This window comes from Sphaerodactylus townsendi, linkage group LG01 (genome assembly GCF_021028975.2).
Source record: "Sphaerodactylus townsendi isolate TG3544 linkage group LG01, MPM_Stown_v2.3, whole genome shotgun sequence".
NCBI lineage: Eukaryota > Metazoa > Chordata > Lepidosauria > Squamata > Sphaerodactylidae > Sphaerodactylus > Sphaerodactylus townsendi.
The window spans coordinates 106295566-106317121 of NC_059425.1; the positions used below are offsets into that span (position 1 = coordinate 106295566).

General features: G+C 42.3%; 1 protein-coding gene across 2 annotated transcripts in view; it reads right to left on the reverse strand.

Moving 5' to 3' along the window:
• Positions 1-6873: 6873 nt before the first annotated feature.
• Positions 6874-21556, reverse strand: part of ARFGEF3 (ARFGEF family member 3) — a 91795-nt gene continuing 77112 nt past the window's right edge. Inside the window, exons 32-35 of one of the 2 annotated variants that reach the window (XM_048489739.1) lie at positions 17025-17155; positions 15559-15567; positions 12585-13812; positions 6874-10702 (exon numbers count right to left, since the gene is read on the reverse strand). In XM_048489739.1, coding sequence (XP_048345696.1) covers positions 10511-10702; positions 12585-13812; positions 15559-15567; positions 17025-17155 — 1560 coding nt within the window. In that variant the 3' untranslated portion in view covers positions 6874-10510. The remainder of the gene's footprint in view (positions 10703-12584; positions 13813-15558; positions 15568-17024; positions 17156-21556) is intronic. The other variant, XM_048489747.1, reaches the window with a different exon arrangement.

The window sequence follows — 21556 nt, forward strand, 5'->3', positions numbered from 1 at the left end:
GATTTTATGTTGTTCAATCAATAAAAGAAGCTGAGGTCTGATAGAAAAGTAAGCATTACATATATTTCCCCTCAAATTTCATTTTTTACCCCAGGGGAAAAATCTAGACAAAACACACACTCACACCCATGACTCCAGCATTTCCAGAATTGCTTGATATCTTGTAACAAATATATTGGGTTATATGCTCTCTTAAGAATATAATTAATTAAAGAAGGGTGTTTTAATTAAGGAAGGGTAGTTTATTTATTATGTTGCCTTCACATGATTGAGTGAGCTTGTAATTCTATGAGTTTATCTCTCTGACCTTACTATAATAGACATCAAAGCTATAGTAATTCAGCATCCAGATAGTCTAGCATACTGCTCTAAACAGCTGGTGCCCCCAGGGTGTCTAAGGAATGTTGTGGCACTATTTATCGGAATTGTTAAGGAACAAGAGAATCTTTAGACTACACCGTGTCCTTAGACAGTACCATTTGGATGCTGTGTTCAGCTTTCTTACCTGCTGATCATTCCATTTGGTATGTGACTCAAAGAGCCATCTTGCTTTGATGTCACTCCCATGTCCCATCATTGCCAGTAGAAGCCCCAAGTAACCATAACAGACAGTTCAAGCAATGTCTTTTCTGAGCAAGCAGTATAGCGCTGCTTTGCAATTTACTCCAGTTCTTGTACCAGACAGATTATTTCTGTGAGTTATTCCTGTTTAAGAGCTCAGTGAGGTAGGCTAGCATATGAGGATCAGAACTTGGGAGAGCCCCCAGATAAAGGTGGCTGTAGCCAGTAACAGTGAGTGCTATCACCAGGGCCGGAGCAAGGGAGAATTGTGCCCGGGGCATGCATGCGTCCTGTGCCACTGCCATGCTCCTGCATCAGCGTGCGCCCGGGGCAAGACTCCCCCTCCCCCCCGTCTTCTGGGTGCTACGTATCTGGCTATCGCAAAGCACTGCTCCCCAGTTTTTTTGGAACTGCATCCTTGAACAATTAAGGTTACAGATGTCTAAGCACAGAAATTTCTGAACTGATTAAAGCAACTCAAACAGAACTTCCTCCACATGTTTTGGGAAATTCTTGGGTTGGTTAAAACTTCTATTTCAATCTTGTTGTTGAAATAATTAATTTTGGAGATTACAGTATTTCTGTTTTGATTTTTGTTGATGCTGGGCAGGTGCTTAATTCTTTTTACACACAGGTGGCAATAAATAGAAAGCTATACATTTTCAAATATACAGCTTGATGAAAAACATTTTGCAAAGTGATCTCATTAATTTTAGCAAATTGAAAGTTCCCCCTTTATCAATTAATGAAAGCTTCAGCAAGACATTGAGTTTCCTATTTTTTTTAAAAAAAACCTTTTCCTGTTTAATGAGCTCAGTGATCCTGCTGAAGGAGACATAAACCTTGAGATTTTTTTAAAAAGGAACTTGAGCTGCTAAATATTTAATCAGTGCTATTTCCATTACAAACTTTCTGACCTCAAGCCAACAAATGCAGGAAACGCAAATGTTCTTTGTGTAACTAAAAAGGAAAGCTGATACAATATCTTCCATTTTGTGGGAGTGATGCACTTCACAGACCATGGCTTGAACGCTCCACTGCAGTCACTGACACATCCCCAGGTTCTGAACACAGCCACCGCAAGAAGTGATGGACTTTTAGAGGGGACAACTGGGTAAAGCTGTATTGATTTTGTAACACAAGGCAGCAGAGTAGATTATCATAATTACTTCGGGCCTTGAAAAATAGATGAAGAAGTTGTAAAATGTTATGAAGGTCAATGGTCAAATGAGCCAGAAGAAAATCAAAGGTTTGCTGTGTTGCGCTGCTTTGCAATTTACTCCAGTTCTTGTACCAGACAGATTATTTCTCTGAGTTGTTCTGGTTTAAGAAGACAGGAGAAAGTTCAATTGTCTCAGCAAGGAATAGAGGTATAAAAAGAGCATACATTGTTTTGGCAGATGTTTTTCATTGTGTGCACTGTTTTTTTAAAATTCTGTACATTTAATTGTGTGTTGCGTTTAATTTGTTTGCTAGCAATTCTTTTTTTGTCCTTTTACTGCTATGTAAATCACATTGAGTGTCAAGAGATAAGGTGCAGGGAGGCAAATATTTCAAATAAATAAATAAATATCCCCAAACTCCACTAAATTTTATAAAATAAATGGTTAGAAAGAATGTCATAATAATGGAGGTATCTAATTTTTCTATCAGACTGAAGATCTGTATTGCTGAATGTGTTCATTGTCTACAGATGTGATGTCACTTAATTCTTGTCTTGGGGCTACAGGATTATGTTCATCCTCCTGAGATTAATAAATGGAATAAATTGCTCCACAGTCTCCACAACTGATCAGGCTGTCTGAGGTTGTGAGTCAGATGAGGAATGTGGGAAGCTGAAACTTTTGTCACACTTTGGTCACTCTGGTTCCCACAACAGTTTTCAGTTGCCACATGTAAAGGGGGAGAAGTTTGGCTTTTTGCACCCTCCTAACATTCCCTTCAAAACAGTTCAGAGCAGAGCTGAATGAATTCCTTCCTCAGCCTTTTCTTTCTTCTGCATTCCATCAGCTTCCCTTCAAATCATGCTAACTTCGAGGCTTCCTTTCTTTACTCATGCATAGGTTGCTTTTTGTGCTCATGACATGATTTCCCAGTTTCCTTCTCCTATAAAGGAAAGCATCTAGATATTCCATCACCTTTGTAACATCCATTTCCTGCCATCATTTCTGACACTAAGTCTCTTTCAAGTCTGCTGGCTTCTGCCCCTTTTTTCTATAAGGTCAAGAAACAGGCATTCTCAGTAACGCAATCCTCTTATCTTTTGAATAAACCAATGTTCTGTCTTCTTCTGATCTTTAATTTGGTTGGAATCAAGTAAAATACTTGGTTGATCGAAGTATACGTGAAAAGGTACATTTTCCTTCTTATTTGATCTTAATTCTCTCTTACACCAAGAACTCAAGGAGCAGGAGAAGGTATTGGCAGCCTTAGTTATGGGGAACCTGTGCAGACCCCCCCTGGACCCAGGGGGCAGCCCCCCCTGGACCCAAATTGGGGAAGAAGGACAGTTCACCTGCTGCTCATAATTAGTATTAGTATTGAAAATATTATAGGTTTTTATTAATAAAACTATTGGTTTACTAATTAGTTGTAGTAGTGTTATTATTTATGCTGGTGGAAGGTAATTCTTTCCACTCTCTTCAAGATACATCACACTCCAGTCAATCCAATGGTGCAGGATTTTTTCCCCGTGTGGGTGTGGCTTTGGCCTGTCCCATCACATGGGTGCTTCCTGGTTTGCTAACTGGTATGCCAAATGATGCTGCCAAATGATTGTGGTAAGTGTGGTTGTTAGTCAGTAGTCACCGGCTGGAGGGCACCACCACCAACCAAAACTGAGACAATGGAGGAGCCTGAAGAGGCAGCCACATGGGAGCCTGAGTACATGGCTGTTGGATCCCATTCTTTACTGGGGCTGCTGTAACTAATTTTACCATAGAGTTGCTGGTGATTCCTAGAGTGGCATGACATGCTTTTCTCAAAAGGGATGAGGCACTGTCATCTGTGGTGGTGACAGTGAATTGACTGGTGTCACATGATGCTGTAGGGATTACCAAAATGTCTGTTTCTGCTGCTTCCTAGAGGCCAGGCAATTGCCTGTCATAGTGGGCAACCTGGCAAGACTATTACTGTGCTACTTTATTTTGGTTGCATGACTATTTTTCCTGACTCCATAGAGCCACATTGTACACTGTGAAATGGGTGGGGCTGAGAGAAGAACTGTGACTAGCCCAAGGTCACCCAGCTGGAATGTGCTAGAGTTCACAAGATAATCTGGTTCACCAGATAAGCCTCCACAGCTCAAGTGGCAGGGTGGGGAATCAAACCTGGTTCCCCAGATTAGAGTGCGCCTGCTCTTAACCACTACACCACACTGGCTCTCTTAAGAAGATCCTCAGCATATTCCTGAGTGATTGTGGCATCTTGCAGAAGGCTTCAGTTAGCACAATCATCCTAGAGGGAACATAAATGTTCTTAACAGAATCCATGAAAAATATCATTTAAATTATTCTGCCCTTCAGAATAAAATTATTCTGCCCTCCTGCCCTCTAGTGCTGTTTGCTTTTATGTGAATACACCTTTAGATCAAAATCAGTCTTATAAGCCAATGCATACCTCATGCTTCTACCTCTTGACTTTCTATTGTAATATCAAAATGGACCCCAGGTGGCCATGAGACATGCAAACTTCCACTGCTCATACACAATCAGATGGTCATATCCTCTGTTCCTTCCACACACACATAAGTAGTCACTGATCCAAGAACTAAAGAATCCCACACAACACCAGCTCATTCTCAGCATTTTCTTATACCCAGTCCTTTAACCCACTAATTGCTCAAAAGGCACAGTCTTCAGTCAGCCCAGGTAACTTTAGCTCATCTCTTTGGCTGGATGGAAGCAAAAATCAAGGAAACACAAATGCACAGAAGCATACTTCATACTGAGAAAAAAGTAAATGCACACTTGTGGAAGTAAAGAAGCTACCAAACATAGCTGTTTTACATTGGGACTGAGTTTCGTGTTTAAGCATCATAGTTTCTGACAGAACTTTGGATGAAGAAAAGACAGTGATGATGTCCAGAATCCAATTCCAAGCGAACACTTCCTATACCATAAAATCAATAGATACAATACTGGCCATAATAAAAAGCAGATTCCTTGCTTCAATATTTATAGGTGTTATACTTACAGCTAATAGAATGCATACCCACAAGTTTAAATGTGCATAGGACCATAGCCTAATTTGCGGTAGCAAAAGCTACCATTTGTAGCTTCCCCACAATTCAATAGGATTGGATTCTATGAAACTTTGGCAACGTACAGTGCCTGTAAGGAGAAGTTCAGAGGGGATGCTCCAACAGGGTGTGCTAGATCAGTAGTTCATACGTTAGGGGCCTTGTTTTTTTTAAAAAAGGTTTTCCTTCCCAACCAGGGCCAGAAGTTGGCTTGAAGACAGAACTGATTGGTCATAGCTGGAACAATTTGGCAGAACTGAGAGAGCTTTATGTGGAGTCAGGCAGATGCAATTAACATCAACATCTCCCCAAACATTATTTGCTGGATGAATACAGTAATGCACCCCTAATGTCAGCATTTTGGGGAGAATTAAGATTGCAAAGCTTCTTACTATTTTCACAAATGCCATCTCAAAAGCTTAAGGTGGAAAATTCAATCATTTCAGTAGGTAAAACAATTGGATTATTTCAAAATTACTGATTAAATGTACTGCTAGGTTTTGCAAAGATTATTTGACCCAAGAGAACTCAAAAAGTAACTCAGCATTTTTGGTACATTTGCTCCCTACTTCTAATATTTTGCAAAAAAACAAACAAAAAACCCTCATACACATTTTAGTTTTGCATTTACTTTATTCTACAACACAAGCAACATAAATAGTTATACTTTGTTTTAAAATATCTTCTTTTAAGAATTCCATTTGAACAAAATATACACAAAATACATTTTGCAAACTGTTGACCATAGACACAGGAAAAATTAAATAAATATGATTCACAAAAATAAGGGAGCAGGGACAGTGAGATCATTTATTTCAATAGGGGCATAGGTAAGAGCCAAGGACAATTCAAAAACAGGAATTTACAGCTGCGTAGGCATAAAAGCTGACTTTGTATAGCCACTCTGTACGGAGCGCAAAGGTGACAAATTGGGGGGAGGGAATCCAGCCCCTGCCATACCCTCCTTGGAATTCCGAACCAACAACTCAGGCCCTCCTGTCAGCAGTCTGCCTAAGCACAGAGAACTGGACTTGAGGAGGGCTGTGAACCTCCAATATAGCATCCACTGTGGCTATAAGAGCTGTCGCTGCACTGGCCCTCATTTTCTTGGCCTCCTTCAAAAACCTTTGGAGCTCCTGAAGAAGTGTGCATGCGCATAAAAGCTTATACTCAAACCTTTTTATCTTGAACAGCTATCATTGCTACACAGGAAATACTACGGCAGTCATTACTGCTACAGAACTTATTTTGTTATGTCATTCTCATTTTTGAACAAGTCAAATCTTTGGCATAAGATTTTCAGGCTTTCATTTCATGGACAGATAGAAAAGTGACTGGTTTAGTACTTCATATGGAAAATGGTAGTTACTGCAAGACATGGTAACAGTCTTTTTGCTCTAGACAGCTGCTGCAAATATTGAATTGTTCCCTCTATTTTCCCTTCTATGTAAAACAAAGTGCTCCCTGTGAGCAGACCTTGTTCTAAATAAAAAGCGTCTGCCACCTGAAGTGGCAATCTTGTGTTCGATTTTCTCCTTTTGCTCTGTAATATGTAATTCAAGTATTCTGAATGTTGTTACACTGACCAATTTCCCAACGGTTTCAACTGTTTTGGGTTTATTTGGGGGAGGAGGGGTTGATCAAGAAAATGTTCAGAACAATTATGACAGGATACAAGATTAATTGAGTTTAGTGTTGTGTAAGGGAAGAGAACAAGAGTCAGAGCTGCCATTTTCTATATAGTTTTTATACCATGTAAGTTCACTCCAGGACTGTTTCATACAGTCTTCATACTCTGTGTTGGAGAAGGGGTTTAAACTCTACCAAACACCTATACCAAATACATGAAGTAATTACAGGGGCACCTTCTTGTCCAGGTGTCTGGTGTCTTTTCATTTTATAAACAAGGAAAAGGGCCAAAATCTCCTATGTCAGGGGTAGGGAACCTGCGGCTCTTCTGCCCTTGCACTGCGGCTCCACGAGCCGAGCTGCTGGCTTCATCCTTGCCTGCCCTGCAGGCAGCAGGGCGGGCGCACTAACTGCCCGCTATGGACGGCTAAGCCAGTCGCCAAGCAGGCTTCCTCCTCTCGCCAGCCCTCCCCCCGTTTGGAGTGGGCGGCACTTTCCTGGCGGATCGGGCGCAAAGCCAAGCCGCTGGCCCCATCCTTGCCTGCCCTGCAGGCAGCAGGGCGGACGCATCCATGCGCTTCTCAGAATGAGTGGAGTAAAAGGTAAAAAAACCCCAATATGTACAGTATTATCTTTATTTTAAATGTCAAAAATCATTTGCGGCTCCAAGTGTTTTCTTTTCCCATGGAAAACGGGGCCAAATGGCTCTTTGAGTGTTAAAGGTTCCCTACCCCTGTCCTATGTGATTAAATTCCCAATGATCACTGGAGAGATGACAACTTAGATGCAGGTACAGGCACTCTTGCATGCATATGTAGCTCCCTCTTTACACCAGTTTCCTAATTCTCCACAGTGAAAAAGGCAGCTCCGTAGGCATGAAGTGCTGGGATAGAGATGCTTTCTCTATTATAAAGGATGGGAAAAATCATATAGACAAGATTATTCTTTATGGCACAGAGCTGTTGTGAAATTTGCAGTCTAAGGCTATAAAATCCTTTCAGTAGCAGTTTCTGGCAATTCTTCTTGGTCAACCAAAACAACAGAACCCTTCTCCTTCCCCCAATATCACTGCACTCTGTAACCATCTCATAGAGTCCCCATTTTCCCCTGAACTTTATCTGCCTGGACCATAAACATTTGAGAAGTGCCCAGCATATGCTGTTCTTGAGGCCAGCTTTCATTTTCTGACACTAGGTTAACACATAAAAGTAAGATTTGCTACAATGGTAAAGCAAATATCTTGTTGAATTGCTGAACACAAGTTATTCACCTATGAGGTGACAATCACAAGGGAGAAGGATTCAAGTGGTCTCCAGCTGCTGGCTGTAAAGTCAACTATCCCTTAAGAATGGTCTTTTCATGTAATGAAGGTCAAAAGGTACCTTCTGGACATTTGGAATTCACAATATTGGTCCAAATACAGCATTCTTCATAAAAAAGAACTACTTTTGCAATCTAAAAATCTGTGGGGTTGTGGTTTTTTTTTTTGGTGTTTTGGGGGAATGGAAGAAAAAATCCTGAGTTTGTTTCTCTCTCCCTCCCCTTAAAGACTCTGCTAAAGAGCTGCATATGACAAGCAAGAATTGCATATAAAATCCCACTAACAAACAACGTAGGCGTGCACTACTTGAAAATGTTCCCCTAAAAAATCCAACTTCACAAAGAGCCATAGAAACACTGAGTACCAAAAATCAAATAAGAAACAAAACAGGTACATGTAATCAAGTCACCTGGGCATAGCAGTATCTTCTCTTGCAAAGAACATCATAATCTCTAGTTGATGGATACAAGGGTTGAGCAGCTGACAGAACTTGCACATTCACTCATTATCTTACACTGATTCAACTACACAGGAAAAAGAAGAGGTGCAAAGAAGATGTTGATGCTGCTCTTCAAGGCAAGGAACTATGCATCAGAAACCAGGCTGTTGAAAAAAGGCTCTTGGTTGCCTTTCTAATGAATCTTGAGAAAGATTATCAGGGTCAGCCAAAGAAGAAGTGCTCCATGATCCAAGGTTGTGCTCCAGCATTTTTTGGATTCCACTTCACTTGGATCACTGGCCTCTTCAGTGGTGCCTCTAAAACACATATCTCATTTGGCTAGGATTGGCAGGAATCAGTATGAACAACATATTTTGTCCTACATGTGGTAAAAGGATATATGCCCATGTGGATGGCAGACACATGTGAGGATGATAGTTTTAGTAGCAGGTCAGTGGCAGTGGTGGGATTCAAATAATTGAACAACTGGTTGTTTACAAGCATCATTTTACCAACCGGTTCTGTCGAAGTGACGCAAACCTGCTGAATCCCACCCCTGGTCAGTGGCCATACCCACATTTTTCATTAATAACCATCTATTCAGCAAAACAGGTTGGAAAGGTTGGCTTTCGAGAAAGGCTGTAAGAGAAACAGTGGGGTTAATGGATGATGTTAGCTTGAGTATGATCTTGGGTCAAATACCTTCTCTCAGCCTAGCCTACTTCATAGGGTAATTGTGAGAATAATATGAGATAATTCTAATTTTTGCTGTCCTAAAATATGAATACTAAGTTCTTTCCTCTTCATGAAAAGAGGTAATGAAAAGCAGGCTGGTCACTGAACTTCAAAACCAAGTCAATGTGTGATGCATATTCACACACAATGCACGGGTGAGAGACAGTGGTGGGATCCAAAAATTTTAATAACAGGTTCCGATGGTGGTGGGATTCAAACAGTGGCGCCGCTGCACACATGCACCTCCAATCCCTATTGGGCAGGGAGGTTGCTTTACTAACCCCTTCTCGGCACTCAGAAAAAATTAATAACCACTTCTAGAGAACTGGTGAGAACTGGTTGGATCCCACCTCTGGTGAGAGAAGGTTGGCACAGGAACGGCTGAATTGGTTTAGAGGATTATATTTTGCAGAGAATAAGGAAAAGTAGTATGTATGATCTCTTTTTCCTCTACTGAAAACTGTGTGAGATGCCAAAGGTGGGAAAAAAGCCACTTGAAGCCTACAGCAAGGGACACGTATTTTTCTACAAAGGATTACCCTTCCCCTCTCTGAATTTGTTAATTATAGGGCTAGGATAGTTTCATGCATAAACTATATCACAGCGCCATTAGGATTTAGCATATATGATGTGTCTCCAAAGCTCATAGGCAACTTGGTGAGGAAGGGGATCTAGTCATGAAAGCCATGCTGTGCCATTTGTGCTGATCATTTTTAAAATTAATTCATGTTTTGAATGGGAAGGCACATTATTCATTGCATGCTTTGCAAGAGGAAATATTAAGTTAAAATAAATGAACTGGATATAGACATCATGGAATATTGTGCTATTGTCATCTTTCATCTCTTCGATTTTCCTGTCCAGACAAGAAAATCCTGGGGAAAAAATTACAGTAGCCCAATATCCAATGATGCATGGATCCTACCTTAGTTTATTACTCCCACTGATTCTTGAATTTATTGGTATGAACACACATTATTTGAAATATCAGCCATCCTGATTTTAGGGCACAGTGAGATGCTGTGCTAAAATCACCCAAGTAGCCATGGTGTTTGAGAAAAAAAAGAGCATAAATGCTTTTTATTTGTGAGGACAAAACTGTCCTTGAGTACAGTGGTGTCAGTGTCACTAAAGGTTTGAAAATGCAGGTCCTTAATCTGTTTCCTCATAAATATATTTTATGAAGATGACCGTTTCATGCTAACTGTATTTCACTGCCATCTTCTCTTGAATGTTCCTGTCTAACCTTTTAATTCATGGAAAATATGCAGCATCATGAGGATCAAGTACCCATGTACCAGCTTGATTTAATAGCATTTTCAGATTTTAATTATCTTGTGGTACTCAGTGAACTGAGTAAACTGTATTTATCACATGCTGTTCTTGTTATAAGCAAGACTGAGTCATACTCTTAAGCAGTTGACAGCATGTGATAAACCTGATCATTTATTAACAACAAATAGGCAGCTATGTGTACAGCTGTCTACTGTGCTAAAAGGTATATTTTCAATAACTATAATTTATTTGTATGCCTTGAAGCGCCTCAGATGCAAATCTCTACTTGGTAATGCAAACAATACAACTACTATACAATTATATCATAAACTCTCCCCACTCTTCCTAGCCATTCTCTCACAGCCTGACGAACTCGGATGTCAGTCACATGACATGTCAGCTGGCTGATGCAGGGGAACACCGCTGGCTGGAGGGCTGTGAAGATCTGGTCTGGTAGTGATTGGATCTGGTTTAGAATGGTCAACACCATATTGGTCCATGCCTGAAGTAGCAAGAGAATTAAAAAACCCCAAGAAAATGGGTTGTGCTGTATAAAATAATGTCATAGATATAGCAAAGATAATAGGCTACCATTATATTTCATAATACATAATATGATATTCTCCCCACTTCTTGAAGTGGTTCCCTTCTGAGGACAGCACTGGACACTTGTGGCATTTTTGTAGTATAGAGGCATTTGCAGTGGTTTACCTCTACAACCCCCCCCCCCCCCACCCACACACACACTCAGGCCCCAGGAGAACTCCCCCCACCAAACTCCTCTGTACACCTGCCAAAAATTCAACAAACCTTTCTTCAACCTGAGCATGCCAAGGCCGGCAACACACTGGGGGCATGGACAAGGTCAAGGAGGGTATGCTCCTTACCTGGCTTTGTCTCTGCCTCCAGTGTGTGTATTGTCAGTATCAGCACCGCTCAGACAGTGGAAAGTAAGGTGAATTTTAAAGGCATAGTTTCTTTAAAGGAGGCTCTCCATGGTCTTGTCCCTGTCCCCAGTGCCTTGCCAGCCTTGGCATGCTTGAAGAAAAGTTCGCCTGGCCTGACTTGCAGGGGGCAGGGAGGAAGGGTGGCCAAAATGTGCCCTCATGACACGTGAAAGTGATACCTGGGACTTATGCCCCCTTTGTTCCCCCCTAGATACGCCATTGGGAATTTGAACAGGCAGCAGATCAACTGTTGCTCCCCGGTCATATGGAAGTATTCTGCACTCCAAGCTCCTTCAGCTAACTCCCAGCACTGTCTTTGTGCTTCTCTCTCTGGTTGCTTCCACATGCTTCCACACTCATCTGCCCCTTCCCTTTGGCTGGGGGAGGATCACCTCCTTCAATCTCTTATTAGAGCTTTGACAAACTCATTTCACAGCAATTGAGACCACTGAGGAGACAACTACAATCCTTCAGAAACATTACTATTTCTCTTGATCCAAGCTCCAGCTCACCCCAGACATGACACTTCAGAGCAGGCCAAGCCAGGAGGAAAAACCCATTCTCACTAACCTGATTTCACACTCAAAATAATAAGTATTTGTAAATGTATGCATATGTAAAACAGATATGTTAATTTTGAAAACAAAGTAACATCAACATTAAATGAAAATATGCTTGCTTTTACAACCATAGTACAAAGAATGATAGCAGTGCTAGCAAAAGTGCACAGGTAGGATGGCATTCATAGAGTAGGTTTTCCTAACCCCAAGCCCTCTTGTTGTCACCATCCAGAAGGAAATTGGCAAGCAGCTGAGATGGCTGCTCCTAGAAATCACTGCCACTTGCTGCTTACTCTTCCCCCCTGGGGCAGCCCCTGTCAACCTTTTCAGAGGACTTTCTCCTATCGTGGCTGCTGCACAGAGGGAGAGGGCCAGGTGGGCAAGTGGTGGCAGCTGCTCCTCATTGGATGCCCACTTGGGCAACTGGCAGCAGCCGGCAGAAATGGATAGTGGTGCTCATTTGGCAACGTCTTGCTGAGGAGCCTTTGAAATCTGCAGCTGGCTCCAGTAAAGAGTTTGTTCAGTGCTTTGACACTTTGAAGAGTGGGATAGAGCAGGTTTTAACTAGATGTATTTGAATTCATGTAATTAATTATGTTTTTATTAATATATGTTCTATAAGCCACCTTGGACAATGTGGAAAGGCGGGATATAAATATATTAAATAATAAAATAGGTAAGGGGTCAGGAAGTTGTACTGTTTAGTGCACATGTATGTGACACATTAATATGCTGCTAAAGGTGCAGTCCTGTGTTTGAAAACAACTAATGAAAGCTTCTAGTAGGCATATTTTCTGCAGGGCTGCAAACATGGAAATTATTTTAATCAGGCATACTTTTTTTCATTTTGGTTACACCACTGTACTGTTTGGCTTACCTGTATTTGTGCCTCGCCATCACGGACAGATATATTGAGTGAGCTGACTGTGGACCCAGAGCGTGGCCTCTTCTCTTGCCTCAAAATCTCTGGCCCTGCGCTGAAGGAGTGCCTCATTTGTCCTTGATCAACCAAATTCTGTGGCCGTTGTGGGAGGGGTGAATCTGCCCCCCGTGAGCTTAGTGGATCCCCTTTCTTGTCAGCCTTCATTTCTTTGGTGAAAGTGGCCAGATTATGCTGCTGTTTCCTTTTTTTATATTCTGTCATGAGTTTCGAGATGGTTTTGTCTGTGGCTATAGTGTAGATTTTGTTGCCAGCGCTCTCCCACCATTCCTTTTTCCTGCCTTGGTCCTTCTTCTCTGCTTTGGGACTCAAGGGTGGAAGGAGCAAAATCTCACCAATTCCTCCTTTAGGAGTGATGGTCTCTGAAAGAGAGTCCCTAATTTGACTCTTGTCATCTTCAGAAGGAGTATCCTTCCCAGATAGGCCTCCAGTAGATGGAGTGGAGGTTTCAGACTGAAAGGATGGGAGGATGAAGAAAGGGTCTCCCCTGAAGACTGGGAGTTCATCTGTGGAACTTTCCAAATCTAAATGCATTTGAATATAGTTGTTACATAATTCCATGCATAGCTTATGAAGCCTTTTGATTAACCAAACCCAGTCTGCATTGCTGACAGGCTGAACACTTAGAGATGGCAATCTAGCCCTCCACTGTCTCTTTTCCTTCCCTCTAGGGGGGCTTACTTGAGCTGTCTCTTCAAAAATGTCTTCATCTTCTGAAGAGCACTGCTGGGATGAGTCAGTGCTTCTTTCATCGTCCTCAAAGAGGATCTTCTTCACCAGTTCTGCAGTAATGTTTTCCTGGTTAGTCACAATGGCACAGATCAAGGCATGGAAGTAGATGTTGAAGCTCATGGCTGATTGGCGGTACAAGTTGGCAGCTCCACCAATACCAGAGACCTTTTTAAGCAAGCACTTCAACCCAGTCCTTGTATCAAACTCTCTAGCCGTCCGATAGGAGTCCAGCAGTAAGTCAAAGATGACAGCCAAATTCTGCATGGAAATGTATCTAAGGAAGCCAGCCAATTTAGTTTCTGGTAGCTGTTGCACAGTCTTTTCTTCTGAGTGAGATGGCCCCTTCACAAACTCTTCCAACAAAATATCATATAAATTCTGTAGCAGGACTTGATGGGACAGAAGGCTCACAACTATAGTTCTGAAAGGAATACTTCATGGAGTGAAGAGATGGGGAAAAACAGATTGATAACATGTTTTATCATCAATCAATAACATTTCTATTCTGTCCCAACTTCAAGAATCTCAGACTGGGGTACTTAAAACTACAAGTTGGATCCGGAATACATTTTCCAATGGCTGAATGGAAGTTTCCTGCTCACCAGTGCAGCTGATTGAACTCCACAAAATTCTGCTCCAGGGGATCAGAGAACCCCAAGGGGGAGCAAGAGGGAAACCTGAATTAAGAAGGGGCAATCAGCAAAGATTGCTAATTTAGTTTGGATCCAACTCTATATCATTGTGTTGGTTAGAATAATAATGAACTTTTCCTTATAACATGTGAATGCTGTAGGGAGCAATACATGCAACCCAATTTGCTGAGAATTTCCATGTTTGAATTACCCTAACCCTAACCCACCCAAACCACCATTTACATTCCCCCAAATTAAATGACAAAAACTTGGGACTTCGACACATGAGATTTTAAAAAGGAAAGCATCACTGGTATGCCTGTAATTTCCTTATCGTTCGAACAGTTTTAATTCTAAATCATCAAAAACTAAAATAACAATAACAACCACCCCCCACCCCCCGTTTTACAGTACTACCCTTCAAGGACATAATAATATAATTTACACAGCTAATTAATTACAGTTAATATATCAACAAATTTCACCTTCAGTGTTAAACCATTACATATTACAACATAAAACCATTTTACTGCACAAATGTGCACTATTACATCAGAATTACATTGCACAAACAACTGTTTGAACTATAGCAATGAAAGGGTGCTCTGGGACTTTTTGAGAAATAGTCTATCAGTAGCCCAAAGAACATCAACAAATGGCCACATGTGCCAATCCCTACAAAGATGTGACCTGTAAAGTCACAATTCCTGTAGATTAAATCATGGATCTAAGCAAGACTTTGTTCTTGTCACTATGCTATGCTCTTTCAGGCAAAATAGGATAAAGACTTCAACAAGAATATTAAATTGGTGTTTTAATTCATAGAATGTATTGCTTCAGATCAAAATGGGTGTGACAATAAGTAAGCAAAGTCTACTTTTTTGGTCTTCTCTGTTACTAAACTTGTGTTTATTTCCATTTACCTTTATTGAAATCAAACTGCCTTGAATAAACTGTTATTTATTTTCTGCTTCTTTCCACTTCTACCTCAGTTTCCTTTGTAATACAGTCCTTATACTGTGCTTTGACACTCTCTAGTGGCTATACTCTGGGAGTTGCTTTGTATCCCTCAGTCCTTTCAATCTGTAAAGATAATCTAGGTAGAAGGTGACTAAAGGTCAAAATGATGTTCCTTATTGCCTACATCTTTCACTTTAGTGTCAGAAGGCAATCCAAGGATGTGCTGTCTTTCAGAGTGAATGCATCTCCTATGGGGAGGTATTAACAATACTAGCTTTGTGTGTGTGAGTCATTTTTCTTGGTATCCAAGGTCACTGCTAGTGAACCAGCAAATGTCCCACTATGGCATATTTAGCGCTGTCAGACAAAACTGTGGTGATAAAGGGGGTTAATACACAGGAATGTCCTTGCAGGAGCCAGCTTTCCATTTCAAAACCATTTCCGACAAAGGCCCCAAGTATATAATTCTTTAGGTAGTTAGTGACTGGCTCATAGAATATTTTCTATAGGACAAATGTAAAGCAAATGCTAGTTCACAATTTATTTTATTTTTGAAACGGCATGGTAGAAAATAAATGCTCCCTTACCCAAGTTTCCTGTGTATTGATGCAGCATTCAGGAGGAAAAAGAGAAACTTCACTAAGTCAAAATAAAATCTCAGTGGCAGGGAGGAGACATACCTTACTATTCATCAAGTGAGTAAACCGAGCTAGAGTCCCCTTAGTACACTGTTTGTTTCTAACACAAAGATAAGCTCTGTGTAGAGAACAGTGGGTGGAGGCATGAATGTTATTCAGTACATAGTTTAAGAGGTAGCTGCTTGACACATGTAATCACAATAGCAGAGACACCACCCACTCCTCCACACAATGCACTACATACATTATGGTATATGTATGTTTTTCAGTGGGAAAATTCTTTTCCAGTAAGTGTGGGCAACTGGAAGAGGACATTTTGAAAAGCTACCAAGACACACCATGATCACACCTAACCCTAGGCATTTGGCTCAGGTTTATTCCTTTAGACAAAGCCACAGATGGGTTGTCCAAGTGGCGTGGGGAGAAGGAAATATGCACACCAGTGGAATGTACAGTCTCTCCTCTTGCTCACCACTGACCGTACTTCAGCCATGATGGATTTTTACCATCTCCTCTTGGCTGGGGCGGAGCGAGGGGGAACTGCGCCTGGGGCACATGCGTGCCCTGCGCCCCAGCCATGGCGCCATCTGCCCTCGCCCTGGAACGCCCCTGCCACATCCCCTCTAAGGCTCGGTGGCGCCTGGGGCTTTGCCCCCCGTTGATGCTACGCCACTGCCTCTTAGTCATTGTTTAATGAAACCTTCCTGTTCAGAGGCAGCGTCACTGATCGGTAGGGAATAAGAACAAACAACAGAACTGGCTTGGAAATGTGATCGTTTTCCAAGGCAACTATTAGAAGCAGGATGCTGATCTAGATAAACTTTGGACTGATCTGACAAAGCCATTTTTATGTTCCTAAAATGTGTCCCATAATTCTTATAAAATATTTATTATTGCATATGGGAATTTGTATTTAAGAGCCAGTGACTTTTTGCAAAAATTGTTTGTGAAAAGTATAATTCTGCATAGTTCCCATCTATAATACTATGATGCCAAACACAAATATCTGTAGTGGGGAGAGGAAGGGAAAAAGTTTGTAAGCCACTTTGAGACTCCTTATAGGAGAGAAAAGAAAGGTATAAATCTGAACTCTTCTTCTTAATTCACACCCAGCATTAAAAAAAAAACAGATTTAGGATTTGTGATGGTCCCACATTCTGTGCACACTACCGGGAGCAAGGGCACTTTGTCTGCCAATATAGCAAGCATTTAAAGCAGAGTGACAAGATGGAAAAAGTGTAATATAATTCCTGCTCATTTCAACTAATGGAATACTTAGGATCATAGACATCCCTTCATGCTTCACAATGAGACAGAAATTTAAACGCTTTTTAACGGTTGAGCAGCTTTCTGTCTAATTTCTACTTCATGCCTTCTCTTATTAACTTCTTCAACCTTAGGAAAACTTGACTTACCTTTTCTGTGTATGGCCATTGGGCTTCTTGTCAGGAGGCAATTCAATTATAAGCACGCAGGACTGAGCATGTTCAAATCCCTCTTTGTTGTTTGGGGTTTTTGGAGAGCACTGGGTGTCTAACATGAACACCTGCAGAACAAATTACACAAAGTTCCAGGAAGGGACAGATCAGAAGTAGAACATGCATTGCCATGTGTAATATCCTGAGTCAAAGTTTAAGTGTTTCCACTTAAACTACCTGACATAGTAGGATTAAAACAGCATCTCACTAGTGTCAGAACAGGAAAGTGGCAGAGAAAGAAGATTTCAGCCCCCTCTCCCAGATGCAGTGGTCCTAATCTGAACTGGGAATCAACATAACCTGTAGTGTAGCAATGTGTACATGAATGGGAATTGCATTTGTTCAGCATATAGAGCAGGCAGCAATGGATTAGAAGGACAAATGTTGTCAAGTTAGCATAAGGCAGTTACTTGTACATCTTTAATCCATTATTATAAGTGTGCTTCTAAAAAATGGTAAGGGACACACAGTGCATTCCCACCGCAAACTGTACTATGATTTCTTTTAGAAACCTTGACTGAAAGTGACGTATTTGCCTAGGGAGGGCGCAAAAATTTCAGGTTCGTTTGTCTTTTTTTGGTATTTTTAGTGTTTTTTTCAGTTTTCGTCTGACAGGGGGCGCAGTTTTTAGGCTAGCCCAGGGGTAGGGAACCTGCGGCTCTCCAGATGTTCAGGAACTACAATTCCCATCAGCCCCTACCAGCATGGCCAATTGGCCATGCTGACAGAGGCTGATGGGAATTGTTGTTCCTGAACATCTGGAGAGCCGCAGGTTCCCTACCCCTGGGCTAGCCGCCCCAGAATTCCAGGGATTTTTCAGCAGACCCTCCTAATGATACCACCCAAGTTAGGTGAGCTTTGGTTTAGGGGGTCCAAAGTTATGGACACCCAAAAAGGGTACCCCATCCCCTATTGTTTCCAATGGGAGCTAATAGGAGATGTGGGCTACGGCCATAACTTTGGACCCCCCAAACCTGGGTGGTATCATCAGGAGAGTCTCCTAAAGATACACTGAAAGTTTGGTGCTGCTAGCTTAACAATTGACCCGTGACAGCAGACACCCTCCAAATATCCCTAGATTCTCCTTTTAAATCCTCCCCATTTGGCATGAACTTAAAGGGAGAAATCAGGTCCCCAGTTTAAACACTGAAAGTGATGCTGTTTCAAGGTGGGGGAGAATCCACCCCAAAACAGCATCACTTTCAATGTTGTTTTAACTGGGGACACCAGATTCTCCCTTTAAGACTGATTTAAAAGAAGAATCCGGGCTCCCTAGTTTAAACACCATTGAAAGTGATGCTATTTGGGGGTGGATTCCACTGGAGGTGTTTTGTGAGAGATAATGCTGACATTTGTTTGGTAAATGTTATGCTGGGGGTGATTTGTGAGAGATTTACATGCTTAATTCCCACTTGCACTGGCTTGGAGCTGTTTCTCAGGCTAACAACCTACCTCATAGGATTGGTGTGAGGACAAAATTAGGAAAGAGAGTTGGTGGGGAGAAAACCATGTATGTTTTGCTGGGAGTGGGAAGTGTTTCTTGAGCTGGTGCAAAAATCATTGTTTGGTCATGGTGGGGGAGGGTGGCTGCCCATATGGGGGGCACCAAACTCAGGTTTTGTCCCCGGGCTCCAGTTTGCCTAGATATACCTCTGGACTGACTACAACCTCTTCAAAGCCTTTGAACTGTTTTAATCAAGAAAACCAGGGCCCAGAATGCCACCAGGGCCCAGAAAATGAAGCATTGATTTGATCATCCATATCTGAATAAATTACCTGGGCATCATTTCTGTTTTCCACATAGAAGAAAACAGAGTTGTACTTACTGCAATTGCTGTTCATTGAGACCTTCAGTGCAGGCAGACATTGGGAGTGTGCATGTGCAGGCTTGCTACCAGAGGTTTTTCTAGCTGAAAACCACCAGGGGACGCAGCATGCCTGAGCCATACCAGTGTTCCCATCAAAACTTTCACATGCTCAGGCATGACTGAGCTCCCTTCCCTCAGTTCCTCCTGAGCCACTGGAGTTAGAAAAAGAGAAGCAAAGAGGTCACAAAAGGGGGGTGGGAGGGAGGGAATGTGTGCCTGCGCTGAAGACCTTGATGAACAACAGTCACAGGTAAGTGCAACTCTGTTTTCATTGTCAGTCTTCTGTGCAGTCCCACACTGGGATTTTCCCAAGTCACTCACCAGAGCTCTCATCTCTACAGGAACAGAGAATGTAGTATTGCCATTCCAACTTCAGCCTCTTTCCTTGCTTGCAGATCCAAGTCATAGTGCCTCACAAAAAGTGTCCACCATGGACCAGGTCATGGCTTGGCAGATCTCCTTCAAAGGCAACCCCTGCAAGCAGGCAGCAGAGAATGCTTATGCCAGGGTGGCATGAGTGCAACCCCCAATGGACAAGGGAGCACCACTTTCTCATAACAAAGTCTGTTGCTTGAGACAATACATCTAGACCAGCCATTCTCAACCAGGGTACCGTGGTACCCTGGGGTGCCATGAGCATGTCCCAGGGGTACCGCGGCAACACTACCGCCCCCCTCATTTTTGTGGTGTCTCCCACCGGTGCCAGCAAGGACATGGAGCTTGCCCATGGGGCAGGACCTGCCACAAGGTCAGCAGCCACCCCCCCCCCCGTGCTTCCCTTCACCCTGGGAGGGGAAGGTGGGGTGTGTGGCAAGCAGGGGCAATGGGAGGGGAAGGTGGAGGGTGGTGGCAGGGGTACCGTGAGATATGGAGAGTGAGGTCAAGGGTACCCTGACCTTGAAAAGGTTGGGAAACACTGATCTAGACAGAGCCTGCACTGAGTCCTTCTTCCCCTTATTCTGGCCTCAGTGACAAAAAGTAACATGTCCTTCTAAAATTCTTTGGACCTCTGCAAATAAAATAACAAAGCACATCTAATGTCTAGTGAGTGCAGGTGAATTTAGGGGAAAACATGAAAAAAATAACCTCTGGGTTCAGCTGAAACCCAGAAGCTACTTCAGGTTGGAAGTAAGCATACAGTCGAAATATCACCTATTCTGGGAAAACCGTCCGAAATGGGGAATCTATTCTGAAAGCTGTTATCTCACCCTATGGGCAGATGTAATAGTCACCAAAAATAGGCCTTCATATAACCAAGACTAAGAGACATGAGGCCAAGGGCTTGAAAGTAACACCCCTGAGTTTTGCCAACACCAAGTCAGACCATTGCAGGACAATTAATGTTCTAGAAGGGTAGGAGTTAAACAGACCCTTCAAGGAGTTTAAAACGTCTTGTGAGAAAACACTGTAGCCCATCCACCCTTTTGCGATGGGTAGAGATTGCTAAGTGTACTTTAATAGAAGAAAACGCTAGTCCCTCCCTTTTTAAGCGTAGTAAGTAGTCAAAGATCACAGACAGTAGGACTTTGCCTAGGATCATTTTTTTTGTGCTACACCATTTTGAAAACCTGTCCCATTTTGAATTATGTGATTTCCTAGTGGTAGGCCTACATGCTTGTAAGAGGATTACTTGCAATTCAGGTGTAAACCCAGAGGTGGGATCCAACCAGTTCTCACCACTTCTCTAGAAGTGGTTACTAATTTTTTCTGTGTGCTGAGAAGGGGCTACTAAAGCAACCTCCCTGCCCAATAGGGACTGGAGGTGCGTGTGTGTGGCGGTGCCACTGTTTGAATCCCACCACCATTGGAACCTGTTATTAAAATTTTTGGATCCCACCACTGTGTAAACCCTACCAAGTTGCCCACACTCTCCATGCTGTCAGATGCAGATGGTGCACTTGGGGGGTGAGTTATTAGGCCTATACTGATCAGGTCTGGATGTCGCCAACAACATCAAAGTGGGAAACCAAATCTGCCTTGGCCAGAACGGAGCAATCCAAATGCCATCTGTTCCATCCATGCTCATTTTTCCTAGTACTTTGGTAAGTAGAGGGTTTGGAGGAAATGCATAGATAGTGTCCCTTGTCAACACTATTTGAAAAACATCTCTCAGTTTCCCTTGAGCCATTCCTACTAGTAAGCAGAACAAGTGGGGTTTTGGTGTTTGTCACAATGGCAAATAAATTGACCTGGGGAACCCCTCATAGGGAAAAATCTGGATCAGATAGGAATTGTTTAGTGACCATTTGTGGCAGGGGATGAATGAGCAGTTGAGCACATCGGCTTGAACATTCTGAACTCCTGAGATACAGACAGCCTGAAGTGCAGACTGGTGGCTGATAGTCCCATGTCAAATGGCAAGTGCTTTCTGGCATAGGTACTTGGAGCCTGTCACATTGGATCTGATCTCAGATCGGGGTTGTAATGCTTGGTGCCGTCTACCTTTAGAATTGGAGGGGGAGGTCTTCTTGGTGTAGCCAGAGTAACTCCCAAGTGATAGTGTGTTGATACAGCTAGTATAGGAGCATGGTCAGGTAGCTTGCCATACTAATCCCCACAATATGACTCACAGACTGGAGACATGAATTGGTGTCAAACATC